We start from the raw sequence: 26143 nt of genomic DNA, 5'->3' as shown, positions 1-26143 counted from the left end.
CAAACCAGCAATACCATTATTGATCTACCAAAATGCAGAAAATATGCCATACAACCTTTCAGAGCTTCACTGGCTTCTTTATCAGGCACTGATGTTAAAAATCATACAAAAGAAAAGTGACAAGGTAAGAGTCACAGACCTGCATCTTGTCTCAGCTGTTACTTCTGTTGTTAGTTAAGATGGCCTAAGATTGGTCAGCTTTTATAGAAACCTATAACCAATGTCATTATTTTTCTTTTGTGTGTGCGTGTGTTTATTTTCCAGCTTTTGGTATGGAACATTATTGCATATAACTGAGATCCCTTTTAAATATTCTTAATGGTCTAGACAGAGGCCACTCCACATCTTGGGCATGTGCTCCAGTGTACTGCCAATCCTTCTTGTGTCCCTTTAACCAAGCCCCCCTATACATCAGGCCCTGATCTATGGCAGACATGAACCTTTTGTTTGGAGTGGGAGACAGTGTTTCTCCCTGTGCCATCTTCCATGCCACTTGTACACTCTTATGTGTTTCCTTCTCCTTCTGCTCAGCCCATTGAAATGTCAGCAGGTGTCTCTTCATTTTCTACTGTCTTGGCTGGTGTTGGCACTAGAGCATCCTCTGGAATTGGGATTGCAGCTGGTTCATTGGGTAGTTGCTTCTTGGCCGGGCCAAGAAGGAAATGGCTTCTGATTACATTGAGATTCCCCAGACTATCTTAACTGACAACTGAGGTAACATCCAAGACAAAATGTAGGCCTGTGACTCCAACATTATCTGTCAGTTTTCTTCTCCATAACTAAATTATAACATCTTTGCCTGATGAAGAAGCCAGTGAAGCTTGGAAAGCTTGCATGATATAATTTTGGCTTTTTGGTTCGTCAATAAAGCTATCATTGTTTTGTGGATTTTGGATTTTGTTTGATTTGGTGTGTGATAATGATAATGCTCATTATGGTGTCTTTGGATTCACAGCTGGACCCAAATCCATATCTGATTTAAACTATTTAAAATTATTTTATTGTTTAATATGCCTTTAGACCACTTAAATTATTCCTGTTTTTCATTTTTGAATTTTTCCGAATTGTTTTAAATTTATTTTGTGTATACACTATTTTGAGATCTTGTAATAGAGTTAGATAGAAATATGTTGATAAATATTGTGGAAACATTAATATTATAATATTTTACAGCCTATTTAAGCAGGCATGAATATCCATCTTGTCTTCATTTATTTTGAGTTTCTTCCCTATTCAACCTACCAGCCAGTCTCACTGGACCACATTTAAACTTCTCCTGCTACATTTAGTTCATTGGTGGGGAAAGCATACTACACTTTTGCAACCCTCCTCCCATCACCCCCATCTTTTGTCACCCTGATAGACATTTTATTATCTGGTTAGGTAAATATTACATGGCACTTTCAGATTTCCATGGTCTTGGTCACTATTACTACATTATGTGGCTTCGTTCAGTTGTGCAAAAATACATTAGGATATTCAACCTGATGTGCACAAGTGATGAATAGACTGTACATACATTAAAGGATTTTCATTGGAAGCCATCTAGTAAAGACTGGTTAAGGGAAGCAATATAAAAGTTCTCTCTGGACTGGAGTACTTGGAAGGAGTATTGTAGAATTTAGAAGGGTGAATCTTATCTGTTGTGACTGGCTTTGAAGACAATAAAAGGATTGTGATGCTGCTGACTTTCTTCAAAATCCAGTAGAAAAATAAGACACCTCTCTGCTTACTTGGGGTACATTGTGATGCACAGAAAACTAACAGGACAGATCTTTCAGTTAGGATGGGGCAAGTATTTGTTCATCAGACTTAGAACAATTGCAGAAACCAATGAGTGCTACTGGTGAGCTGTTACATTTTTGTGGTCCCCAAGATTTTATAATAGTAAATAAAATGTGACTAAATATCAGTGTCATTTAATTTGTAGATGATAATAACACAAAAAAGCAACTGCATATTGCAGAAACAATAATAGTGTATTAAAATATCTTTTTACAGAAGCTATTTTCCCTAGGAGCAGGAGACAGGCAGCTGATACAAACTCCTTTACATGATAGTCTTCCTGTTACAGGAACTAGCGTGGCTCTTCTATTTCAACAATTAGGTATGTCACTATTTGAATTATTATTGTCCATTGTTTGTTTGTTTCCATAATCACTGCAGGAATGCAGTTCCAAGTTTTGAGTTTCAAAAATGAAGGTGCTATTTTTTTGAAACATAGTTTAACTATATCTTAGCAGTGATCTGAACATTGTCTCCCTCCCCCCCAGCTGCATACATATGTTTACTGCTTACCTGTTGTGCATCCCTATCCAGTTGTGGTGACTAATTCTGCAGCTAGTAGAATTCATACTGACTTGAAGAACTGTACCATGATTAGTTGTACCCGTTCTTTGTAGCAATTTTTATTGTCCTGAAATAGACATGTTGATGTTGAACCATAGTAGCAGAAAAGTCCTGCTAGGTGTCTGCTCTTCCTTTTGGTTCCTTTTTCTTGAACTACTTTTTTCTCTTTGTTGTCAGCCCTGATCTTTCCTCTTCTTTCAAAATTATGGGAAGTTTAAAACACCTGTGTAGCTGAAAAATTAAAGTAAGTGCATGTGTTCAAGTGAATTAGGAGGTACTGCAATGCATTGGGGCAAATGAGAACAGCAGTGCACTGGAAAGGTGACATCCATATTCAACTGTGGTTATTTGAATGAAGAAACACAAGAGATCCTGTTGGAGTAAACTATTTAAAGAGAGAAATGCAACTGGCAATTTGTCAAGAAATGAAGGAAAATATTCATTATATTTTCATGAGGACTTGTGTATACTGCAGTGATGGTCCTTGCATTCAGTTGGATCTTCTTCTCAGAATACACTACCAAAGTACACTGCAAGTATTATGATGCCTTAAGAGGTTCCTACAGTATCGGTCTTCTTGTTGTTGTGTACCTACAGTTGATTTCTGACTTATGGTGACCCTAAGGCAAAGCTATCATAGGGATTTCTTGGCAGAATTTGTTCAACATGGGGTTGCCCTTGCCTACCTCTGAGGCTGAGAGAATATGACTTGCCTGAGGTCACCAGCAGATGTTTGTGGCTGAGTGGAGATTATAACCCTAGTCTCCCAATGCCTTAGGCTAACATTCAAACCACTGCATCATGCTGGCTCTCAGTCTTGGTTCATAGCTATATATGATTTGAAAAGGACTTGTCTTCTCCTTGTAGTTTCATTCTTTTGTTTGAAGAGTAAAAATGCAGATAAATAATGTGATATAGTTTCAAATAGGGCTACCTATAGATTATCAGGTTAGGAGCACTATAGGTGTATTTTGTATCTTTTGCTAGACTGGAAAGTCATAGGGACATCAGTAGCACTAGGCAGATAGTTATATCTAAAATTATATTGAGTTACAGGGAAGAGAGGGATCATCTCCTCCTGATAAAATCACCACTGTTGCTAGAAAATATTCTTAATGGCATCTACACTTGGATTCTTCCTCTATTAAGTTTGATGCTTTAAAATAAATCCAGAAAGCTAGGGGAAAGTACTGAGGAATAGTAAACAGGATTTTGCTGTGGTGTTGTTTGTTTTTATCATATGACCACTATTCTAGGCTTTCCTTAGTCTCTTGTATGGTAAAAAAAATAGCAGGAAAATGCCAGGCTGACACAGATATTGTTTCTGGATATTTGGTGTGCTGAATGATCACTCACAGGTTACATTTTTTTTCTTTGAAATATATCCTCAGAACAGAAATGGATAACTATGGCGAAGACTGCGGCCACATTCTGGGTTGCATAAGGTGTTGAGGATCAGAGTCTGGTTTTGTTTTCTTTAATTTATCTTTGACTTTTATGTTATTTTTCTAAAAATAAAATTATTTGATTAATTGAAGCCTGAAACAGACAGGCCAAATAAAGCGCCTTCTGAGGTCTTTGGGGGTGTGTGGTGTTCAAGCAATGCATGACCCCAAACTACCTGGAAGCTGCTCTGAGGCAGCCTAAGGCAGCCTGAACCCCAACCGCAAAAGCAGCAGTAAAAAGCCTCTCCTGCCAGCTGCCCGTTTTGGACTGCGGCATCTGGTCGCCACAGTTCCACAGCAATCAGGGTGGGAGCAGCCTCTGGCCATTCCTTTTGTCCCAGCTGCTTGACCTCTGAAATAGTTTTTTTTTTAAATTTATTACAAATTAAAATATCCGTACAGTAATTGCTTCATAAATTAATAGTAACAAAAATTGATTATCTAATAGAATTTTAAATAGCTTGAGGAATATATTTTCAATTTGATTGGTTCCTTGAGATGGCATTCAGTTGGATCTCAGCAAGGAACAACCTGATTTTCTCTTTCAAGCAGCTCAGCCTCTGTGATTTTCTACCGTAGGTAGATATAGACTCCCTCCATCGTAGAATGTAACTGTTGGCAATCTAACAAGTGCACTGATATTTTGCGAGAGGAGGAAGCAGCAAAGCTCTGCAAGTTTCTGTTTTTAAGTTTACTTACCAAGTTTATTCATAATTGTAATAAAATTAAACAAATATACTGGTTAACAATTGTTTCTATGATTAATCACCCCAATAGTTAACTAATCAGTTAAAGATTTAGCTTGCAAATTTCTTTAACATCCCTGCCCCCAGTATGTCTGATACAAACAGGATCACTCTGAAATAGTAGCAGTAGTGGTAGCAGTAATTTTATTATTAATGTAGCCTGCCTCAGTTCACAAATGAACCATTCTTAAAGACATTCAGCACTCCTGGCCATATTCACTACCGTGGGGGCAAGAAGGGACCAGGGACGTAGCCAAGGGGGGGGGGTTCTTGGGGTCCGGACCCCCCCTTCCATTAGAAAAATGAATGATGCGTGCTGCCGTGCTGCCGCTCCCAAGCCCCATTATAATGGACACCCCCCCCCCCTTCCTAAAATCCTGGCTACGTCCCTGAAGGGACAGACAGACAGATAGATTCATAGATAGATAGATAGATAGATAGATAGATAGATAGATAGATAGATAGATAGATCATTGTTATTTTATATACAATAAGAAGATTTGGTGCTTTATTATTATACTCTGCAGTAAGAAGGAGCTTTGGTTGGTACGAGAAGAAATTGAGATGTAGAAATAATCTTTCTATTGCAAGTCTGTAGTCACAGCTTGCCTCTGAATTTCATTGTTTTTCTGCCCACAATGCTTAATTTCAGTGGTGGTTCATGTTTGCTTTACATAATGTCAGGGGACTTGTGGGCTGCACAAAAGAGGTTGGGGCTACATATATGCCATTTTGCCCACCCATACATTAGAGAGATAGCAGAACAAATCATTTCTTTATTTGATTTTAATGAGGACTGTCTTTTATAGTATAAAAGAGTAATGGTGGCTTCAGAGTAGGTGTAATCTGGCACTTCCTAGCATTTCTTTCTTATCTCTTTATCTTCTCAATACCCTTTCCCAACTGCTCTTTTCAAGACAGAGTCCCTGTACATTATCCTGGAAGTGGGATAGCAGCATGACTAAGTGAACAGATGACTAGCAATGAAACAATTAAGACCTCTTGCTATTCCCACTTCTGAATCTGAAGCAGATCATAGCTTGTTTTGACTGTAAAAGGAAGCCCTGACAGCCAAGGATTGATAATTTCAGAACTATACTAAATGTCCTCAGTTTAAGGTGAAAAGTCATAATAATGCTGGAAATTCAGAATGTTTTGTTCACTTCTACTAAAAATATGCTGAGTAATAGATTTAAGCATTCATTAAGTAATTTCTGAGTAATCTTATTTCTATTACACATTTGCTGTAGTTATAGAACCATGAATTGGAATTTTGGCTCAACCAGGATCTTTTAAAACTTGGGGAAATTTCATGCTAGAAACAGAACAAAATGTATCCAGTATATTGATAGATGGGGAGGGGAGAACCTTTCTGTTGGTGAAGAAACTGCAAAACCCCCCCCCTCAAAAAAAAAAAAAACCCCAAAAACCAAGCATGTTAGATATTCCATGGTCAATGAACTCAATTTTGAACACACAAACTAATTTTAAGCAGACCATTTGCAAAAGAAACTAAATTTAGTGAAGAAGCCCTGGTGGCGCAGTGGTTAAATGCCTGTACTGCAGCCATTCACTCAAAACCACAAGATTGCGAGTTCAAGACCAGCAAAAGGGCCCAAGCTCGACTCAGGCTTGCATCCTTCCGAAGTCGCTAAAATGAGTACCCAGACTGTTGGGGGCAAATTAGCTTACTTGCTGTTCACCGCTGTGATCTTTGGGATAGCGGTATATAAATAAAAAACAAATTATTATTATTATTATTATTATTATTATTATTATTCTATCATAGCCGACTCGTAGTTCTGCTTCTGTTACAGATTGCTTTCAAATGTTAAAATAAGCATTATGCAGGAATGAAAGACTGGAAAAAATTGAAACAAGTTTCTCAGACAGCATGAATACACCCCAAGCCACAGAAAATGCATGTAAGTGGTTGGAGTTGGAAAACTCAGCTGCCCTCATGATACAGTACTGACGAAGGAAATCGTAGAGTATTGTTATCAAGAGCCATACTTTGGAATGTTTAGAAAAAACGATTGGAATAGACTCTCCATTGTCTTGTTCATCCTCACTAATTGTCAGTGAACAAATATGAATTATTGCTGTCTAACGCGGACACTTTTCTGAAACTTTTTCAAGAATTTCATACAACTCTGGAACAGGAGAACAGAGACAATGCAATATTTACAGAGAACTTTCAGTACCCTGGGAAATCTTTTTTAATATATGTATGTAAGAACATAGAATTTAACTCTTATTTCTGTAGGAGGCTGACGGAGTGGTTTGACCAGTAGAGTGGAGTTTTGAGAAATATTTTCTTTACAGTTTTGTTTATATTTTCAAGGAACACATGAACAATAATCCATATCTGTCTGCGTAGATGGGAGGAGCTCCTTTCTACCAGCATTGAGAAAAACTGACCAGCAAAAAGGTTTCATAATCTGTATTCTTTACAGAGGGAAAAGGAGCAAGAGGAGCTAGTACCTTTACTGTGGAAAAGATCTGATGAGGAAGTTTACTCAAAGAGGAATAGCATCAAAATATTTCAGGAAGATAACAAAACAAACCAAGAATATACCTTATTTTTCTAGAAGTATGAAAAGACTATCTTCACTTTTTTGGAAAATTGTAATAACATAGAACAAGTCAACTTCTCTTTAGTCAGGAGAAATATCTGTGACATAGATGGAACTAAAGCATTGAAAAGATAGCAATGTGTTACTTGCAAAGGTCAGAAACTGATAATCTATTCATAGTTTGTCCACTTCATCGGTATTTACAAACTCAAAGTAATCGGTTTAATGGGGTCCGCGGAGTCACTGGATACCTCTCTTATTGTTTCTGTTATAATGCCAGCATCAAGATCAGCCCTTATCTGAGAGATTTTATTGGCGAAGCAGTTGTTTAAAGCATCACAGCAGGCTTTGGTGTAGCTAATTAAACAAGAACATTGTCTCCTGTGTGTCTTTCTTCTATTATTTTGCCTCAAATAAAAAGTACAGCCATACACCCACAGGCAGCTTGTACAATGTGGCATCAAGCTTGGATTTTTGTTTTTTATTGTTGTTGTTTTTGCCTCCCCACCATGCATGTGCACCATCACATGAACACACCACCCGAGACTGGCAATTATCTCCCTCTTCCTGCCCAGCTCCCATTCCATTGGATGCCTTGTGTCACTGGCCACACAGTTGCACACACAATACACTGCCCATACATCGGTGTGCCCAGTGACACATTAGTAAAGCGCAGTCATGGAGGCCTCTCATATATGCCCCGTTTCTCCCTTGACCCCATGCCCCTCTGTTGGACTGTCTGGTTTGTGTATGGTTTAATTGCAGCCATTGTATTATTGATGAACTGCCATGTTAGTCATACTTTCACATCATGGGTGTGTGACAGTTTGATGGTGTGATGGGTTGATGGTACAGCTGGCCTGAATGATAAACTGAAAAAAAGATAACTTATGGCAAGGAATGGTGCTACATCTCAGCTGTCCCAGAGCACATGGCCCAGACCACTTCCCTATGCTGCCTGGGCTTCCCGCATTCATATCATGTCCTTTATATGCACGTGCAATGATGTACATTTTCCATGTTAAGGGAAAGTATCTGAGCTTCTTTTTGCTCTGGACTTTAACTCTAGAGTAGAGCTTTGTATCAATTTCCACCCAGTTTCACATCGAATGTCATCTGGACATGTAGGCTTCAAGGTAGTTATTTTGCCAGCACGGACAACACCTCAGTTATATTCAATAATGTTCCAGTATAACAAATGCAGGAACATAAAAAGTTGAAAGAGGAAAAAATACCCACTTTAGTTGTAAATTTCTATAAAAGCTAACCATATGTCCAAATATACGTCCATTTGTAAATTTAGTCTATACACCATTCTTTCAGATATTGCAAGCATTCTTAGATCTTCTATCCAGTGGATCACAGGTGGAGAAAAATCATCTTTCTAGTTACAAAGTAATAATCTTTTAGCACACAAAAGGGTGCAAAAAATCCACTTCCATTGGTCATTATCTCCTGTTTGTGTTAATGGAGAGTCCTTTCATCCAAGGCCTTCTTAACATTGCTAGCCCTGCAAACACATAATTCCTAATGGACTTTTAATATTACTCTTCATTAGCCATGGACAAACAAGCCATTTGAACATGAATTGAACAGTTTACATGTTGGTGAGAGTGGCAGGCAGTAGCAAGAAGGGAACAGAGATACAGATCAATGACAATAAATACTAGGTTGGAGAAAGGAAACTTTAAAATGACAAAAAGAACACTATTGAAGATGTTAATAACAAAATGTGTTTGTAGGGGTCAGAAGCAACAACAACCTCTAAGCTGTAAATCCTATTGTTTGTTTCAAAAGTGTTTTGACCAAAAAGTGAACCATAATTTAATTGTTTAAGCTATTCCAATTATTAGTGTTTGTGGCAACAAATTAATCTCCTGATTTCTAATGTTCAACATTACCCAATTAATTTTCAAACCTAGTTGTCCAAATTCTGGTCTGTATATAGCTAAATCTCATTGTAACAAGATCATATTCATTATGTCCTCTGCCTTTTAAAAAAATTATATCCAGCCTTGTCCCCAGAACTGGAATTTGAGAAGCCCATACACATTTAAAGCTAATGAAGACTTGTTTGGGGAAATGCAATAATTCAGATCGCCTGGAATCATGCCATATTGTCCCTGTTTGGCTAATTATTATTCCTAATGTACTGGGATCACTCAGAAATGTGACATGAGGGAAAAGTATGAACTGTCAATGAATGTGTGTAACAGGATGCACTGGCAAAATACACACGCACGCACACAGAATTATTCAAGGTGGTGATGGAAGGTATTTGGTCCGTCATGATTTCCAAAGGGAAGAGTGGTTAGTACAATTAAAGAATAGAAACAAAGAAAACTATAAGAAGAGATCAATTATCAGAGATCTGTCCACTGAAAATATTAATCCATGTTTCTGAGACATTATTATATATATTTACTGTAATTACTTAAATATGATTAGTCAGATATGGTATGTTTGTCTTGGGCAGTATTAGACAGTTTCTTTTTTATTATTATTATGCCAATAATATTTGTTTTTACATGAAGAAACCAAAAAGTATGTAACAAGAATTGAAATAACATTCTTTTGACTTATCCTGTAAAATAACTTATCATATCATATTTAACTTATATCATATGTCTTTATCTTCCCATAATTTTGTTATTCTTTTCCATTTTTCTTCATATTACTGTCTAGTTCTGTTACTGTAGAGCATTCATAAAATGTCCAATGTAGCAACTCATTCAGTTTCATTGTCCATTCATTCAGACAGTTTCTATTTATTTAAATCTTTATGTACCCTACATGCTATTTATAATCTGTTTAAATTCCGACCATCTTTCAACTCTGATCATATTTAATTCAATTCATATGGTAATGTTGTAAAGCCTTCTTATTACCAACAAAAGTACACAATAGGTTAATAATCAGTCTTTCATATATATTCTGAATCTATTTTTTTCTGCAGCCTTTTGCATGCAATCAGATTGTTAAATTAGGATGGAAAGATTAGCATGGACTGGTAGAACTATACTCTCTGTCCTGTTCCTTGGTTGTTCTAAATTAAAGCCCTGGTCCTAAATATAAAACAGTTGCATAAACAACTAGTTACACAGAATCGTTATTTCATCAGTGCTCCCTCCACTGAAATGAAAGTGCAAACAGTATAATGTAACTTCTTACACTGATCGTTGTTGTTGTTGTTGTTGTTGTGTCATCAAGTTATTTCTGACTTATGGCAACCCTAAGGCAGACTTATCGCAGAATTTTATTGTCATGATTTGTTCAGGGGGGGGGGGGGGTGTCCTTGCCTTCCACTAAGGCTGAGACTGTATGACTGAGATCTCCCAATGGGTTTCAATGGCCAAGCTTGGATTTGAACTCTGGTTTTAAGAGTTCTAGTTCAACCTTCAGACCACTGTGCCAGAAGCAGTTTTCTCAATAGCACAAAATTCCAGTAGAATTCAATAACTGGTTCTTACTTTTTAATGGCAAATGTACTTGCAACCTGACCATTGTAAATTTATCCTTACAAGGTATCCTTCCTAATTTTGCAAATGTTTTTGAGTGAATGAGTCAAAAATAAAATTTAAAAAACACAAACATAAATATGGCTTCTTTAGAACAACTATGAGCTTTATAACAAATTCTTTCCATATGTATACTAAATATAGAATAGTCAACAGTTACAAAATGAATTTATCATTTTTTGTTTAGAGAGACATTGTGCAATAATGATCTTTCACCCACTCCGCTGCCCTCCTTTCCCCCCATTTTTGGCAAGAAAATTGGGGAAGTCTCCCTTACACCACCCAGGACACTCTGTTTCTGAACAGAGAAATGTCTGAGTGCCAACCTTCAGTTAGGAGCAAATGTCCAAAATGTTCACAAGACATTTGAATGAAACATAATTTTAAAATAAGGTTTATTTTAAGATATCTGTTTATGATAAATTGTCCAGAAACAAGCTGATGAGAAAGTGATGTGATATGGTTCTAAAGACTGGGCTCAGACAATGAAAGCAAACTAAACTATTTTAAAAATTATTTCCATTATTACCAAGCCTTTAAGGGAAAATCTCAATTTCAGGAATTGTTTCTGTCTCTGTCAGAAATATTGGTACATGAAAAAGATCTAGTCTGGGTCAGGAGAGAGCTAGTGGTTGAATGAAAGTAGGGTTGTTTACATAACAACCCCCAAACTGTTTTGTCTCCTAAAAGATAGGTATAACTATTAAGACTGAGGCACAACTGTGTTGTTGTTGTTGTTGTTGTTGTTGTTATGCTTTATTTAAATATTTAATTTAAATATTTATCTTCTCTGTAATATTTATCTTCTCTGTTATTTCTATTTCAGTTAACAGGCAAAAGTTAACCTGTTGACAAACCCAGCCGGATGTATTTTGTGGCATGGTCAGTTTATAAATTGAACAAAAAGTTCAGAGAAAAGTCTACTAAGATCAGAACTTAAATATATCTGAATAAAAGAAAAATAATTGTTTCCCTCTGGTATACTTTAAAGTATTATATTTAAAGTAAATACTTTAAAAGCTGAACTAATTTTATTGCTTTCATTGCATTAATCAAGTTATGGGGACTTTTCAAATTGGGATTAAGAGCACATTGTTAGAAGAGAAAGCATCTACTGTACTCACTCACAACCACCGTTCTCTCAAGTACCCATCTATAGATGTCTGAATGTGCACCTTTCGTTTGGATTGGCTGCCTTGATGTGGAAAACATTGGTGGACCTGGGACAAGTACAGTTGCTGCATGAAATGTTTAAGGTCCTTGGAGTGTGCCTCAGTTGGTCTTTATGAAGTTATTGTTCACAACGCTTTTTTTTTTACAAAAACCTCCTTTTTTGTCAAGTAAAATTAGAACTAAAATGTTATAAATTAAACTGCAGTAAATGTAAAACCAACAATTTACAACAAAGCGGGCTGATAAACTGCTGTTTGTTGGTCTGTTTTCTTGGGCTGCAAAATACTGTTTTCATGTGTGGTGATGATACGATTGGGTGTCTCCCTATTTTACCAGCCTTTCCTCTAAGTTAGCCTGCCCTTTCTGCCTCCATCCACCCAAATAAGAGTGACAGCTGCTGTCTTTCCTTTGTCTCCCTCTATGGCTGAGAGAATGTGACTTGCTTAAGGTGACCCATGGCTGAGTAGGGGTTCGAACCCTGGTCTCCCAGTGCCCTAATCCAACACTTCAACCAATACGCCACACCGCAAGACAGGCACATTATTACAGTATAGTCTGCTCTTCCCATCTGCAGATTGGAGCAGCTGTGGATAGCTCTGCCCCATTCTCCTCAATGGGAGCATGTGCATGCAGCTACACTAATGCAGTTGCGTGCATGTTGTGCCACCATTCAACTGGACTTGAGGTCCCACAAAATTTGGCATCCACAGCAAGACCAGAACAGAACCCCCACGAATACAGCGGGCCAACTATAACAGTAATGTCTTAGTGATGAACAATGCGGGATATTAATTTATGGATATTAGTAATAGAAGTAATGTTGGGTGATCAGAGTAATAAGTAATATGATTAGTTCCTTTTAAGAAGTAACATTTCAAGCTCTGTTCTAGTGTTGTACTAACATTGATGACATTTGGTTTAATTGTGAGGACTGTCATGTCACTATGTACACATACTTCAGTAAGTACCGTATATACTCATGTATAAGTTGACCTCATGTATAAGTCGAAGGCAGTTTTTGAGGCCAAAATCATGGATTTTGATATGACCCGTGGATAAGTCGAGGGCATGTTACAAAAGATCTAAAGGGGGAAACAAAGCACCACTTCCCGCTCTACATCTCTCTCTCTGAACCTCTCTCAAGGGTCACAGTATCAGCATGGGGAAACAAGTCTGGGTGCGCGCACACACACACACACACCTCTCTTTGCATCAGCATGTCCAGACTCAAGGCTTGCAGGGAAAAAAAGAAGACACCAGCCTTGCCTTTAACCCCAGCATTTCCAGACCCATGGCTTGCAGGGGGAAAAAGGAGGACCCCAGCCTTGCCTTTAACCCCATCATTTCCAGACCCATGGCTTGGAGGGAAAAAGGAGGACCCCAGCCTTGCCTTTAACCCCAGCATTTCCAGACCCATGGCTTGCAGGGGGGAAAAGGAGGACCCCAGCCTTGCCTTTAACCCCAGCATTTCCAGACCCATGGTTTGCAAAACGGGGTCCAAGCCTGGGCATGCTCCCTCTCTCTGCATCCTTCTCCCTTTCCTCAGTAGCTGCTTTTTAGCTCCAGCTGCAAGGGAGGGCTGAAGGTTCTCTCTCTCTCTCTCTCTCTCTCTCTCACACACACACACACACACACACACAGAGAGAGAGAGAGAGAGAGGAGAGACTACCGGGACTCAAATGGGGACTGTTTACTTGGCTACAGAGGAAGGTGGGCACTTTTTTTAATGAACTTTATCAGCTGTAGTAACCTATTGACCCTTCCATAAGACGATCCTTGATTTTGGAGTCCCGTTTTGGGGCATAAATTTCTCAACTTATAGTTGAGTATATACGGTAGATCAGAGTAGGTACATTTGCAACCTCCATCACCATAGGCATAATACATTCAAGGTAGAGCAGGAAAGCAAAAGATGAAAGGAAGTTGGCAGTATAATATTTTTTTTAAATTCATGAATTACGTGTTGATGTGTAGGTATTGTGATATGACCAGGGTGACCAGATTTCCTAACCTCAAAGGAGGACAAGGCATTGTAAAATGTAGGGCATTCAAAATGTATGGCATTACAAAATAAAAGCTAAAAACACTCATATAAATTCATGCTGCTTAGTCATGCTTCAAAAAGGAGGGCATTTTGGAATTCCTCCTGGACAGAAGGTTGAAATGTAGGAGATGTCCTGTAAAAGGAAGGCATCTGGTCACCTGGTATAACAGAAGTGCAGATTAGTGTAATGACCTCCCATTATATTGAAGTTAAGTGCAGTGCAGTAGGATAAGGAGTCAATGTAACATGGTCTGTTCTCTCTTCTTATATGCAACCCACCACCACCCCATAGGATGTTTTGATTGGATGATCAATAATTTCATGTACCATGTTGGTCCAGTAAAGTATCAAAACTGATGTTGATTATGACAGTAATCTGCATCATGATATACAGATACCTCCACACACACACACCATTGGTAACATCTGCTTTTTTTCATTCCAAGTACATCTTCTTCTGTATATACACAGGACGTATGTGTTGGAAGAGAGGAGAGGAAGCTGTTGTTGGAGCTATGGGGTGGCAGCCAAGATAGGGAGAAGATGGATTATTGATGGTTGAGGACAATTACCAAGCATTGTGGATGGTTACTAGCAGGATTAACAAGCCTGACTAGATCACAGTTGCAACATAAGCAGAAAGAAAGCTGTATAATACTATTTCCCCCCCCCCCTCAAAAAAAAAAAAAAAAACATCTGGTTACCCTCCTTGTTTGAAACCCCCGAGTTTAAAGATCCACATTTTAGGATTATTGGTACTTGACACTTCAATTCCTTACTAGACCATTACACATTGAAGTAATGATTCTAATTTTCTGTGTACAAGATAACTTCCAGTTAACTTATTTTGTATAGCTGCTGCAGCAGTCTTTGTCAATACAAAAATCTTCAAGAATTGACTTTGATTGTTTTTAAAATAATTGTTGTCTTTTCACAACTAACTGTACTAAAGAGGATTGACATACAGTTTTGTAACACACAGTCTAATATGATAGTGCCATGTCATCCATCTGTTTTTTGCACTCTCAGATGTTAGAGGAAGTCCTGACACAACTACTGGATTATTACCTTTTATGTCTCAAGGCAAGGCTAATGAACATTTACTACAGGATGTTGACCCTTCAGTGACTTATCTTGAGCAAGGATTGCCAAATGATGATGATATTCCCCTAGAACTTGAAGGCTTATTCTGGAAAACAATTACAAAGTATGCAAAAAAATGGCATCCGGAATAGGCAAATATAAATGCTAAGGAAAACAAACTGGCAGCTAAGATAGTACTAAGTCTGCCAAGAGTTCTCCAGTTATTAAAATTAGATCATTTCAGATAGTTGGAGGGTTATAAAAATGAATGTGGTTATTACATTTGTGTATTTAATTTTAAGTTTGGGTTTTTATTTTTATTTTTTTAATGATAATGGACTTCTCTGTCTGTGTTGAACAATCCCATCTAACACAGGCTGGATCCCTATTCCCTTATCTGCCTTCCAGCTGACCAGGATCACCTCTGTCTTGTCTGGATTAAGTTTCAACTTGTTTGCCTTTATCCAGTCTATTACTGATGACAGACACTGGTTTAGGACCAGGACAGCCTCCTTGGATTGAGGTGGAGAGTTGAGTGTCATCTTCATATTGATGACACTGCACCCCAAAACTCTGGTCGACCTCTCCCAGTGGTTTCATGCATATGTTGAATAGCATAGGGGACAACACAGAACCCTGAGGGACCCCACAGGCCAATGGCCAGGTGGTCGATCATGAGTCCCCCAGCACCACCTTCTGAGTTCGCCCCCCCCAGGAATGAACGGAGCCACTGTAAAGTAGTACCTCCAAGTCCCATCCCAGACAGTCAGCCCAGAAGGATACCATGATCGATGGTCCCGAAAGCTGCTGAGAGGTCCAGTGAAACCAACAAGGACACACTCCCCCTGTCTAGTTCCCTGCGTAGGTCATCCACCAAGGTGATCAAGGCTGCCTCTGTTCCATAGCCAGGTCTGAAACCAGATTGAATGGATCTAGATAATCTGTTTCATCCAGAAACCCCTGGAGTTGGGAAGCCAGTATGTTACCCAAAAATGGTAGGTTGGACTCTGGTCGATAATTATCCATTATAGTGGGATTCAGGGATGGTTTTTTTTTTAAACAAAGGTCTCACAACTACCTCTTGTAGGCTCGATGGGACTTTGTTTTGTTGTAGGGAGGCACTGGTTACCTCCTTTACCCACTCAGCCAGTCCCCCTCTGGCCTGTTTAATCAGCCAAGAATGACAATGATCTAAGACACCTCTCCAAGGATCCTGTCCACATCATCAGGCTGCACAAGTTGAAAAGTATCCATTTATGTCAGACAGATAGATGCCAAGGTTACATCCACTGGCACTGAATCAGCTACTGCATCTAAGTCAGAGTGACTTTATCTGCAAAATACCATGCAAATTCTTCACAGTGTGCCGCCTGTGATTTTCTGCATTTTCTACTTGAGGGTTAGTGTGTAAGAGACCCCTGACCACTCACAACAGCTCTATGCAGATGCAATGCTGGCAATGAAAAATATATATTTTTTGCTGCCCACGCTGCCATGGAGTGGGCCTTCAGATAAGCTCTAGCCCGTGTTTGGTCAGATTCACTTCAAATGTTCCATCAACATCGCTCTAGTGTCCATCTCACTTGCTTCATCACCATCAACTCCCTGGAGAATCAGGGGGCTGGTTTGACTCATTTCCATAAGAGGGACATTCAGGAGCGATTGTGTCCACACCTGGCCATTTCCCCATTCCAAAGGTCAGCCAGAGCTTCAACAGAATTGCCTGCCAAGGTGGCAGAAAACTCCCCAAGAGCCCTCAGGAAGCCAGCCAGATCCATCAGCTTCCTGGGGTGGGCCATCCTAATCAGTCCTCCATCCCTGCAGAGGTTCTGAGTCCTAGTGAATCTAAACTTGACCAGATAATGATCTGTCCATGACAACGGAACTGTGCAAAGTTCCTCCACACCAAGATCATCATCACCCCATCCAGCACAGAAAACAAGGTCCAGAGTGTGACCAGCAGCATGAGTAGGACCAGATACCACTTGGGACAGACCTACGGTTGTCATGGATGCCATGAAGTCCTGAGCCACTCCTGAAAGGGCAGTCTCAGCATGAATATTGGTCCCCTAGCAGTAACAGACAAGGAGACTTCAACACCAATCCCGAGACCACCCCTTCTAGCTCAGGAAGGGAGACTGTTGTGCAGCGGGGTGGGCAGTACTCCAACAGAATCCCTATTCTGTCCTGGCTACCCACCTTTAGGTACACACACTCAAAACCTGTAGACTGCGAGGGGGCATCTGGTCAGGGGGATGGAATCACGATAGACCACTGCAACTTCACCTCCCCAACTTAGTTTTTATTAAAACCAGTGAAAGAGTAATATTCCACTTTGATATATACATTTTGTCATTCTTTTTATGTTGTTGGTTTGAGGAAAGTCAAGAAATAATTATTTGTTGCCCTTCAGGTTTTTTTAAAAAAAATGTGAAGGATTTAATTGCTTATTCCTTGATAGTTCTAACCAGATATTTGACTGGGTGCATGAACACACTTTCTATGTTGCAAATACTAATTCTGAAAGATGAAAGGGTATTGTGACTAGTTTCAAACATCCCTCTAAAAAGTGTAACCACTTGTCATGAAAGGGATGAACCCTGGCATGGAAAATGTATGTCAGAGCTGAAAACTGGCATAAATTTTGTCTTCCTTTCACCCTCTATGGCACTTCCCTCAAAACTGGCCTACAGAATAATAAAAATAAGGCCTCTATGCAACAAAAAAGAAAAAAAGAGTTCTAAGATGAAGTACAAGACATTCCCTGAAGATCGAGATAGCTTCAAATCAGATGTGCATGAAAGTATCATTTGGGCTTGTTCATTTGCTACAGTTGAATCTTAACCTTAACCTGGAAAATTGCTATGTCTGTTTAAGTCACTTGGAGATACCTTATTTCCAATTTTGCATCACTACACAAATGTGATTATTAATGCTTTTAGTTCTGCTTTCCATTCCAGTCTTTCACAGTGCAAAGTAGTGCAAAAGCAACATTTGTGAAGTGATGCAAGATTGGAAATGTGAACTACTTTATGTTGATGCCGTACATGCTGATTTTTCTGTAAGAGTTTCCACTGCTTCTGATTTTCTCAGCTGTAGTTATTCTTCATGGTTTCTGGCTCACTCAAATGGGTTGGTTTGCACCTGCACAGCCACATCCTTGGAAAAATTTGGGCTAATGTTTCCTTTTGGTGGCAGCAGCACCACCACCCCTACCTCACATAATTGTGGCTACTTCCCAGCTAATTGTCTCAGTCCCTTTTCATCATCATTGGGAATCTACTCTTTGGAATGAGCTGTTTTTCAGACTTACTTCTTCTTTTTTCTTTCTTTTTGTCCTTTGTCTTTTGTTATTCTTCTGCTTGTTATTTTGTTGTTGCGTTTATCCCCTTTCCCCATTTGAAAGACTGTTCTTCCTACCTTCTCTTGGGTTTATGGGCTTTTCAAGCCTTTTAAAAAAATGCCTTGAGTGTGGCCAGAAGATCCCTCACTCAGACAGCCACTTCTGTTGCCTTTTGTGCCTCAAAGAAACTTATCTTGTTAATTAGTGCCAGCATTGTTGAGCTTTCCCTCCACAAATGTGCTGGAATTGCACTTCATGACTTAAGGACCTACTTTGAGATGCTGCCATCAATGCCTCCAGTCTTGCTGCCCAGAACAAGCTCCTATATATGGCTTTGGCAGGTATCTCCTCCCAGTATTCCTCAGCTACTTCGTATCTGGGCTTTTGAGTCCTGGATTCTCTGGTTCCTGCTTCAGAGGACAGAGGACTCAAGGAAGATTGATCAAGAAGGCTAAGAAGAAGCAGAAGAACAGGCATTCTGACTCTTTGGTTTTGAACAAACAGAAAACTCACCCTTTAGATTTGGATGTCCCCTAAGTTATGGTGAAAGCCCTAGTGGTTGATCTCACCTATGACCACCTTTATGGTATGATTCTTTCAATGGTGGTTCCTCACCCCCAGGCCACCATCACACAGTCCTGAGATGTCAAACATTCGATTGTTTCCATCTCCAATCCTTATGAAGAGGATCCAGCAAGTCTACTAGAAGAGCAATTCCTTAGCTCAGTATCAGAGGGTGAGATCATGGACAGATGCTACCTCAGGCATCTTGGACCACTGTAATTGGGTGAGTTTACTTTCCTAATGCCACGAGAATGCAAAATCCCTCTTGACAGCACTGATACTATGAAAGGGGCAGGGTACCCCATGCTGCTTACCTTTGCCATATCATTATTCTTGTTGTCCTTTGCAAGCTTCACTTGAGTCCACTGCTTTGTTCTGAACTCTGGTAGGACATGCCTCCATCAATTCCCCCTTATCAATGCCACTTATATTGGGAGAACCCTGCAATGATGTAACATAGAGGGATGCTGCCAAGATTTCCTCAATTTCACAACAGCAGCCCCCCAGCAATGATAACCAGAAATCAGCCTTCACCAGCATTTGATTGTTCACTGCTCTTGTGCCACTTTTGAATATCACTGTCTCAGCCCAGCACCATCATCAGGACTGGCTCCTCTTCTTTCAGTTCCTTCTGCTATGATTATTATGTTATATTAGCATCAGGATGTAGCTCCCCCACCTATCCAGACAGCAGGTCAGCTGTCTACTATGCCTGCTCCATCACTGATGGTCCTCTCTTGGTAAGGAATTCCACAGCATAAAATCATAGAATATAGAGTTGAAAAAGACCACAAGCGCTATCCAGTTCAACCCCCTGCTGCACGGGAATATACAGTCAAAGCACTCCCAACAGATGGTCATTCAGTCTCTGTTTAAAAACTTCCAAATAAAGAGACTCTACCACGCTCTGAGGCAGCATATTCCACTGTCGAACAGATCTTACCATCAGGATGTTCTTCCTAATGTTCTTTCTATTCACTAGCTAGATTAGGATATATCTTCTATGTAAATATAGATTAAAGCCATTACTAAACTTTTGTTTTAAACTACAAGCTACGTGTTTGTTGTTTTTGGAGTCAGTCTCAGTTCTTAGGGAAGCATATTTAGACGAGCAGATTTCTACTACTCTGCTACATTAAAGCTAGACCCTAACAGGCTTGGCTTTGGTATTTTTGATATTTAAATATTTTTGTTTCCTTACCAAAGGCTAAAGTCTTAGAAAACTTAAATTAGCCCGCAGGTTTATTGTGGCACCAGAGTTCTCTGACAGAGCTCTCTGATAATCTCACAAAACTACAATTCCCAGGATTCCCTAGCATTGAGCCAGGGCCATTAAAGTGGTCACAAACTGGATTATTTCTGCAATGTGTTTTGGGCCCTAGTCTTTGGAGCAGTAGATGATTTTGCTTCCTCTCAAACCTGACAGCCCTTCAGATATTTAAAGATGACCATCATATATCACTTCTCAGTGTTTTTGTTTCCAGGATAAATGGCTCTCTTAGCAATTCTTTATAGGCTTGGTACCTTCTTTGGACACATTTAACTTGCCAATATCCCTCTTGCTCCACCACATTCTAAAACCAACCATCCCAGAAGAATGAGAACCACCATAAAACACAGGATCTAAGTCCCATCCAACCAGACAATCCAGAATGATACTGTTGTTAATGGCATACAAGCTACAGAGAAGCGCAGCAGAATGCACTCATTTTCAGATTAGGTAATCCAGGAAGTTAACCAAAACTGTCCCCATAACTAGTCTTAAAGCCACATTGCAACTATTTAAGATAATGCACACTATCCAAAAATACTTGGTTGAAATGGTCACCATAAATAATTTGTGATTGTTGGATCACTCTAAAAATTCATTTAACATGTAAATTATCTATAGATAATGCTATCACTACCACCAGACTCCTGGAAACCTGCACTCTCCATAGCCATGAAAAAGGTATAGCAGAGGAAGCAGCTGTGTAAACTTCCCTACATTGTCCTACCAGTTTGCACATGTTCTGTTTTTAGATGTCCTTTGCCTCTGCATGCCTGTTTGGTGTTCATGGTTTGTCTTCCACTGTCATAAAGCATAATAATAATAATAATAATAATAATAATAATAATAATAATAATAATAATAATAACAACAACAACAACAATGTCACACGATAGAGCCATCTTTAAATATCTGAAGAGATTGAAAGTATAAGATGGAAATATCTTTTTTTTTCTGTTCTAGAGATCAGAAAAGGATTCAAATTACAAGAAAAGAGATTTTCCCAAAACATTAGGAAGAATGTCTTGACAATAAGAGCTGTTCCATAGTGGAATGGTCTGCCTTCTTCAGAGGTCTTTAAACAGATGAACATCTTTCAGGAGTGCTTTGGTTATGTAATCCTGCATTGCAAGAAATTGGACAAAATGGTCCTTGTGGCCCCTTATAACTCTTTGTTTTTGTGATAACACAATCAAAGGCTTGGGTATAAAGCACAGATTTTCTTCTGAAATTCTTTGGTGTGCTCCATTATACATTTGCAATCTGATCCCTTATGTCTCTTCCTTTTCTGAACCTAGCTGGGACATCTGTCATTTCTCATTCCATATACAGTAAAAATCTTTCTCTTAGAATCCTGAGCATCAATCTGCTTGCATGGGAGATTAATGCAGTGGTTGGATGGTTACTATAATCACTGGTGTCCCCTTTCTTCAGGATTAGAAAATATATTGAGTGTTTCCCATTCTGTGGGCCATTATTCTGTTTTCTATATTTGTTGGCAGATTTTACATAGAGTCTGAATGGCTTTTGTCTCTGTAACTTGAAACAGCTCTATTGATAAGCTGTCTGTTCCTCACAAAACTACAATTCCCAGGATTGAGCCAGGGCCATTAAAGTGGTCTCAAACTGGATTATTTCTGCAGTGTGTTTTGGACCCTAGTCTTTGGAGCAGTAGATGATTTTGCTTCCTCATGAGTTCATCAAGAAAAGGTTGAATGATTCTGTCATTTTCCAACTCTTATGAGTTTTTTTGCTGTATTGCTTCCATCATGTTTCTTTCTTTCTTGATCATATAGGGGGATACAGACAGCCCAAAAGGGGCGGCTTAGAGCCGCCCCTTTTAGGCTGGATCGGGGCCAGGGCAAACAGATGCCTGATCCCAATCCAGCCAGATGCCTCCCCAAAAAGGAGCAGGCTCAAACAGACTATCTGTTCAGCCCCATAGTTTGTTTCTATTGGTCACCACTATTATATATACCATTTATAGAATAATATCCACAAGAAACCATTTTTGGAGGGAGGATATCCTCTAAATGGAAAACTTGTTCTTGTAAATATATAAATTTTACTTACATACACACACACACACACACACACACACACACACACACACGTGCACACACACACACACACACCTTCATCTGAAATCTAACAGCCTTGCTTCCTCAAAGGCTGAAATAATTAGAAGAAACTTGACAAATTTATAAACATTTAGCAATTAGCAAAAATAAAAATTTAAAAGTACATAACAAAAATGAAGTGCACATATTAATCTGCGATAATGAAATCATCAGGGGTTACAATGCCCCCTAAATTCATCAAAAGGAGGGGGAAAATAAGTTACAGCAGTTTTTAAAATATTACTGTATTTCTGAATCTTGACTTGGCTTTATGACATTCCATGAGTCGTTCATTTTTTCTTCTCTGTTATATAGTTCTTCTTTGTATTGCTTCCATCATCTTTCTTGGATGGCATTCCAGCCAGAAAAAAATACCTGTAGTTGCAGTCTCAGAATCTTCAGTTTCTTACTGTGCTCACATAATATCTCTTTAGCTAATATGTCAGTGGCAATTCTTGAACATCTTTCCCTTAGGAAACCAGGATTCACGGTGTTCTATAAATACACCTATAAGTAGTTTTTTTCTGGAGACTATGGCCCAAAACGTTTGGGCCAAATAAGGTGGCTTCCAGCCACTTTACGGACATGGCGTTTACATGACACCCACCCCCAAAGCAGCCAAAAGCTGCTCTGAGGTCATGCTGGGGGAGGGAATCCGGACACTTAAGGAACAGAAATAATGCTCTCCTGCTGGCAGCAGGCTTTAGACTGCAGCAGCAGTCCGCTTTGGGAGTGGGCCATGCGAATGCCACCATCCCGGCCTGACCATGGCCAGAGTAGCTAGAGGCCACTACTTCCAGGCCATGTGCTTTGGCCCTTAGAAAGTCCTAAGATTTAAACTGAATATTGTTCAGTGGTATAGTAAATCCAGATAGTCATTGAATTTTTGCTGTGTTATTAAAGACTATTAACAAATCATATTCATTTGTTTCTACTTGTTAAAATCTGCATACCAGAGAAGTACATCAGTTTTCTCTGAACTCTGTTACAGGGTACTGCATATGTACTTAAGCTGTCTCATTCTTAACTAAACCTGTTGCCCCCGCTCATTAAGATGTTGCTTTACAGACGTTTTACATTTTTTGTACTAGGATGTGTCAGTCTCCAGAATCATTCAGAAAAGCTTTCTTGTCATTGTTGACTGATTTTTATGGATTAGTCTCCCAAATTACCAATTATTTCTCCTCTTAAGCTTTTCCTTTTACCCCACCCCCATTCCAACTGCCTGGAACGTGTTACATCATGTTGGCTACTAAAATTTATTAATTTTAGTAAATTCCTTAATCTTGTGTCTGTAACTGATCATGAGATGCTTAAATAAAATGAGCAATGTAACTGCGTGAACAATGAACTGTACGTGTGTGTGTGTGCATAGCTCTTAAATCTTTTTTTTAAAAAAGAACAACAGGAAGCAGGCTGATTGATTACATTTTTTAAAAAGGTCGGAAGTCAGATATTTTAGTGCAAATTACATATCTTCTGCGATCCTTGAAGGTCAGTCAGGAAACTTCTGTTCAAAATGTTCTAGCATATGGATCATGTTCAACAGGATGTATGCTTGACTATGGAAGCTTAATTTGTAATAATCAACACCAGAAAGATTGTTGATTTGTTATTGTGTTGTCTGGTCTGTTTGTGTCCTTGCTTTTCAGTCTGTGTCACGGATGTACCTTGAAGTTCAAGGTTACCAACAAATATAATTTTGCCTTCCCTGCTTCCCATGAGGAAGTAACATTGGTCTGTCTTCAGAAGTTACTGTTCTGATCTTCAGGAGCTGAAGGGGACATCTTGTTGTTTGTTTAATGAAATTATTTAATAAAGGAAAAGAAGTGAACAGTTACTACTCACTTTAACAACTGGTATCAAATGTAGGCTGCTGTGAAAATATGGAATATTTGAAAATATTCTGTAGCTCAGTTTATGGCACAATTCTACATCTTTTGGAAGTAAGTCCCATTGAGTTAAGTGATACTTAGTTCCCTGTAAATGAGAACAGAATTTGAGTCCTAGATTCTTGTGGGTTGATGTTTATCTTTAAGATGCCTCACAACTGCTGTTATTTCTTCATATGAAATAACTTTTATTATGCCTGCGATCTGTGTTTGTCAAGCATATGTTGAATCTCACTCCCCAAATGAGCACATCCAATATAAATACATAACCTTCCTCATTATTTCTCATCACTTATTTCTTAATTTACTTCTTTTGAAAGTGTCCACTTTTAGAAAAGTATATTCGTAAATAGTATTAAAAATACATCTATTTTTGTTGTGAAATAGGACAAAAATAAAACCCACTTCATGTGCCCTCAAGATATTTGCATAATACAATATCAGAGAATTTAAAAACTGAATGAAAAGCAATGAGTGATATATAATGGTGGAACAACAGAATTTAGCAGAACTGAGAAGCAAACACACTACTTTAATACCCATGTGCACTTCCCAAAACATCTCTGCTGAAGTATTGTTCAGAGCTAATTTTTAGGTAACAGAATGGCCTGAAATCAAAAGAGTCAGGGAAGAAAATTTTGCTGTGACTGATTGTGGAATGTTGAATTTAGTTATAATCCACCAAGGCTTGTTTGGTGATATGTGTGCATGTGTAAATGTCTCTAGCTTTCCCAATGTACTAAGACAGCCATAAATTTAACAAAATCTTTTTAACAGAGAACCACATTTTCCAATAGTCCTAATTTGTAAATTTGGCAGTTTAAATTGGAATTATTGAGTTTGTTGTAATCAACAAAACTGAGTTCCTAGAGTCATTTAGGCCTTGCATATCAAATTTGAGTGCATATATCTGCAGTCTTGATCTTTCACTTTTAGTGATTACATATGCAATACAAGTTCCATCTAAAGATAGCAAATGTTATATCTTTTTATATACAAATGCTCCTCCTTCCATTTTCCTCAGTGATAAATGCACATTTTTAAACAGCTGATTCATTCTCCTTGCTTATTCTTGCTTAGAATAAGATTGGATGGGGGGACAGAATGAGGAGCTATCTGGCTTTCTGTTGAAGAAGGAGGAAGCGACCCAAACAGAGGTTCTTAATTTAACTTTGTAGGGCTGGAAAGCATTATATGAGGAGACTGCTGTGCTGCATTTTGCAGTAATTAACCATCAGATTACTATTTTAAATATATATTTTTAAATGTTCCTACATTCTCTGGTTAGCCTGCTAGCAAGTATGGCTGTGTCAGTGCTTTAATTTCTCAAGATAAATGTTTGGTCTTGCAGTCACCTTAATTTGGTTCTGAATATGTATTATTCTGGGTATTGCTTGGTACTATATTCTGTGCATTTGATCTCATGTTACTATAGAAAGTAGTTTTCTGAGGCTCTAGCATGAAAGGTATGTATTTAGTTCTTAGAATATTAGGAATGGAGTGAAGGTCTGGATTCCTGTATCTCAGGCATTGATCTTTAAGGGTAGTGGGAGCTTGTAGAGCTGATTTGGCCTAAAGAACAAATAATGAGACTTAGGGGCTCTACAGGCTGCCCCTTTTCGCGCTGGATCAGGGCTGCAGCAACCTCACATTGCAGCCCCAATCCAGTCTTCTAAGGCCACAAAAAGGCGCCATAGCCACAGCGATGCTATATGGCACCCCTTCAGTGCTTCATCATCTGGAGTGGCACACGGTGTCAGGGCACTCTCGGGGGCGGAGTCTGGCATGCGTCATCAAGACACTGCACCCCAACTCTGCCCCCTGGCTGGCCTTTCAGGCTGGTCTGTAAAGGCCCTAAGGTGTCCAGGTAGGTGCTCTCTAGTCCTAAGAGACGCTTCTGTTACAGAAGTTTAAATGAATTCCTTGTAACAATAAACCCATCAAGAGTATAAGAAAGTCCGACTGTATTCCCTTTACCTCTACTAATGAAGTCAATGATCATAGCATAACAGTAATTAGA

General features: G+C 38.9%; 1 protein-coding gene across 11 annotated transcripts in view; it reads left to right on the top strand.

Annotated features, from left to right (window-relative positions):
• Positions 1-26143, top strand: part of SBF2 (SET binding factor 2) — a 341214-nt gene that overhangs the window by 163471 nt on the left and 151600 nt on the right. For 9 of the 11 annotated variants that reach the window (XR_016280926.1, XM_089521164.1, XM_089521169.1 and 6 more), the window contains one exon: positions 2002-2107. Coding sequence is in view for 9 of the 11 variants with exons in the window: in XM_089521164.1 (XP_089377290.1) it covers positions 2002-2107 (106 nt within the window). In the remaining 2 variants the exon portion in view is untranslated. Of the gene's footprint in view, positions 125-2001; positions 2108-6380; positions 6466-26143 lie in introns of those variants that run through there. The other 2 variants (XM_089521168.1, XM_089521170.1) reach the window with 2 other exon arrangements.

The sequence above is a fragment of the Sceloporus occidentalis genome, unplaced genomic scaffold, assembly GCF_023333645.1.
Source record: "Sceloporus occidentalis isolate IW3139 unplaced genomic scaffold, rSceOcc1.0.p SCAF_4, whole genome shotgun sequence".
Classification (NCBI taxonomy): domain Eukaryota; kingdom Metazoa; phylum Chordata; class Lepidosauria; order Squamata; family Phrynosomatidae; genus Sceloporus; species Sceloporus occidentalis.
Note: the sequence above shows the minus strand (reverse complement) of the source record. Positions and strands in the feature narration are given on the sequence as shown.